This window comes from Austrofundulus limnaeus, unplaced genomic scaffold, assembly GCF_001266775.1.
Source record: "Austrofundulus limnaeus strain Quisiro unplaced genomic scaffold, Austrofundulus_limnaeus-1.0 Scaffold301, whole genome shotgun sequence".
Lineage (NCBI taxonomy): Eukaryota > Metazoa > Chordata > Actinopteri > Cyprinodontiformes > Rivulidae > Austrofundulus > Austrofundulus limnaeus.
Genome location: NW_013952703.1, coordinates 72372 through 73858, shown reverse-complemented (window position 1 = coordinate 73858; position 1487 = coordinate 72372). Strand labels below are relative to the sequence as shown.

The 1487-nt window shown below is 36.4% G+C and overlaps 1 protein-coding gene across 1 annotated transcript in view; it reads left to right on the top strand.

Moving 5' to 3' along the window:
* The window catches only part of large1 (LARGE xylosyl- and glucuronyltransferase 1), a gene marked incomplete in the record, with an annotated part of 198750 nt that overhangs the window by 177344 nt on the left and 19919 nt on the right, over positions 1-1487 (top strand). Inside the window, 1 exon segment of the mRNA XM_014021694.1 lies at positions 462-625. Within this exon segment, the coding sequence (XP_013877148.1) occupies positions 462-625 (164 nt within the window).

The following is a 1487-nucleotide window of genomic DNA, read 5'->3' as shown; positions in this document are numbered from 1 at the left end:
CTCTAGTAACATATTTTCTGAGAAAAATGGTGACGTGTTCAATACTTATTTTACCCGCTGTATATATCATTTATTTAAAGCATTTATATATCAAAAATGATTTGTATTTCTTGAATACAATTTAAGAAGCCAAACACAAAACTGTCTGACTTTAGTGTCACCACAGTAAAGAAAGTGCTCCGTTTCAGTTTGACCATAAATCCTGATTCTAAACAAAATCTTTCTTTATATCTTCAGACTCTCAGCACTGCTTTTGACAGTTGTTAATGTTTTAAAAGAAAATCTGGTTAACTTCTCTGGTTCTGTTTAATAAAAAACAGGTATAAAAACAGAACTGGAATCAACTTGATGTTCTGCAGCTAAAATCAGTCGACCCCTAACTTTGACTTTCTAACCAGCAGAGACCCAAAGCTTTGGATGGAAACAAACTCATGTTGTCTCCACCTCCTGTCTGTCTGCAGCTCCAGAGGACTTTGTTAGAGCTCGACGAAGATGATCCCTGCTACGAGTTCCGCAGAGAGCGCTTCACACTCCATCGAACGCATCTTTACTTCCTCCACTACGAGTACGAGATCAGCTCGGACAACAGCGATGTCACTCTGGTGGCTCAGCTCTCAATGGACAGGTACTGATCTTTGTCGCTCACTTCCCTCATTGTTCAGCTGCTAACCATGCTTCTAAGGTTAAAGCTACACAGCTCTGCAGATTTAACTGAGAGAAACTACCTGAGTGCTGAGTACATGAATTGTTAAAGTTACAACAAGCAGAACAGATAACCAGCAAAGCAGAAGCTAAAAGCTAAAATTAACAAAACAGTCACAAAAAAGTAAAAGTAGCCAAATATTAGCAAAAAATAAAAATAGCAAAATTAACACTGAGGAAAGATCTCAGCCTGAAGTCAACCTGACAGGTTATGTTTATTACAGTATTTATACAGGTTTAATGCAATCCTCATCTTTTAGCTTGAAAAGCTTAAAGGGATCCCCGATTAGTTGTAACATTAGACTTTATTTAATCAACATATATTTTAACTGTAAAATAAAGACTGTAAATATACTGTAGGATGTTTAGTTTTTATAATTTTTAAACTAAAAGTTTAAAAATATATTACACGGACTGACCCATTTTATTTACATGCAAAGCATTCTGGGTAAATGATGACGTGGATAGGTCCTCGGTGTGAGCGAGCTATATCCACCCTGAAGGTTAATCTTGGACAATATCTGATGATCGACTCTTTTAAATGAAACCAGAGAGCGTTGACAGAGAGGAGAAGGTAGAAATGACCCAGCTGTAACTGAAAATATGAATAAGGATAAAATAAGGATAACAAAACAAAGTCATCTACATATGAGTGCACCTCCAGTTAGTATGTTGAAAAAAAAAGCGTTCTGCCTTTGCAATACTAATAATTTACCTCATCTCTGATATTGGGTAGAAAATGACGTACTGCCCCGTTCATTTAGTGTCATTTTAAAGTGTGGAGT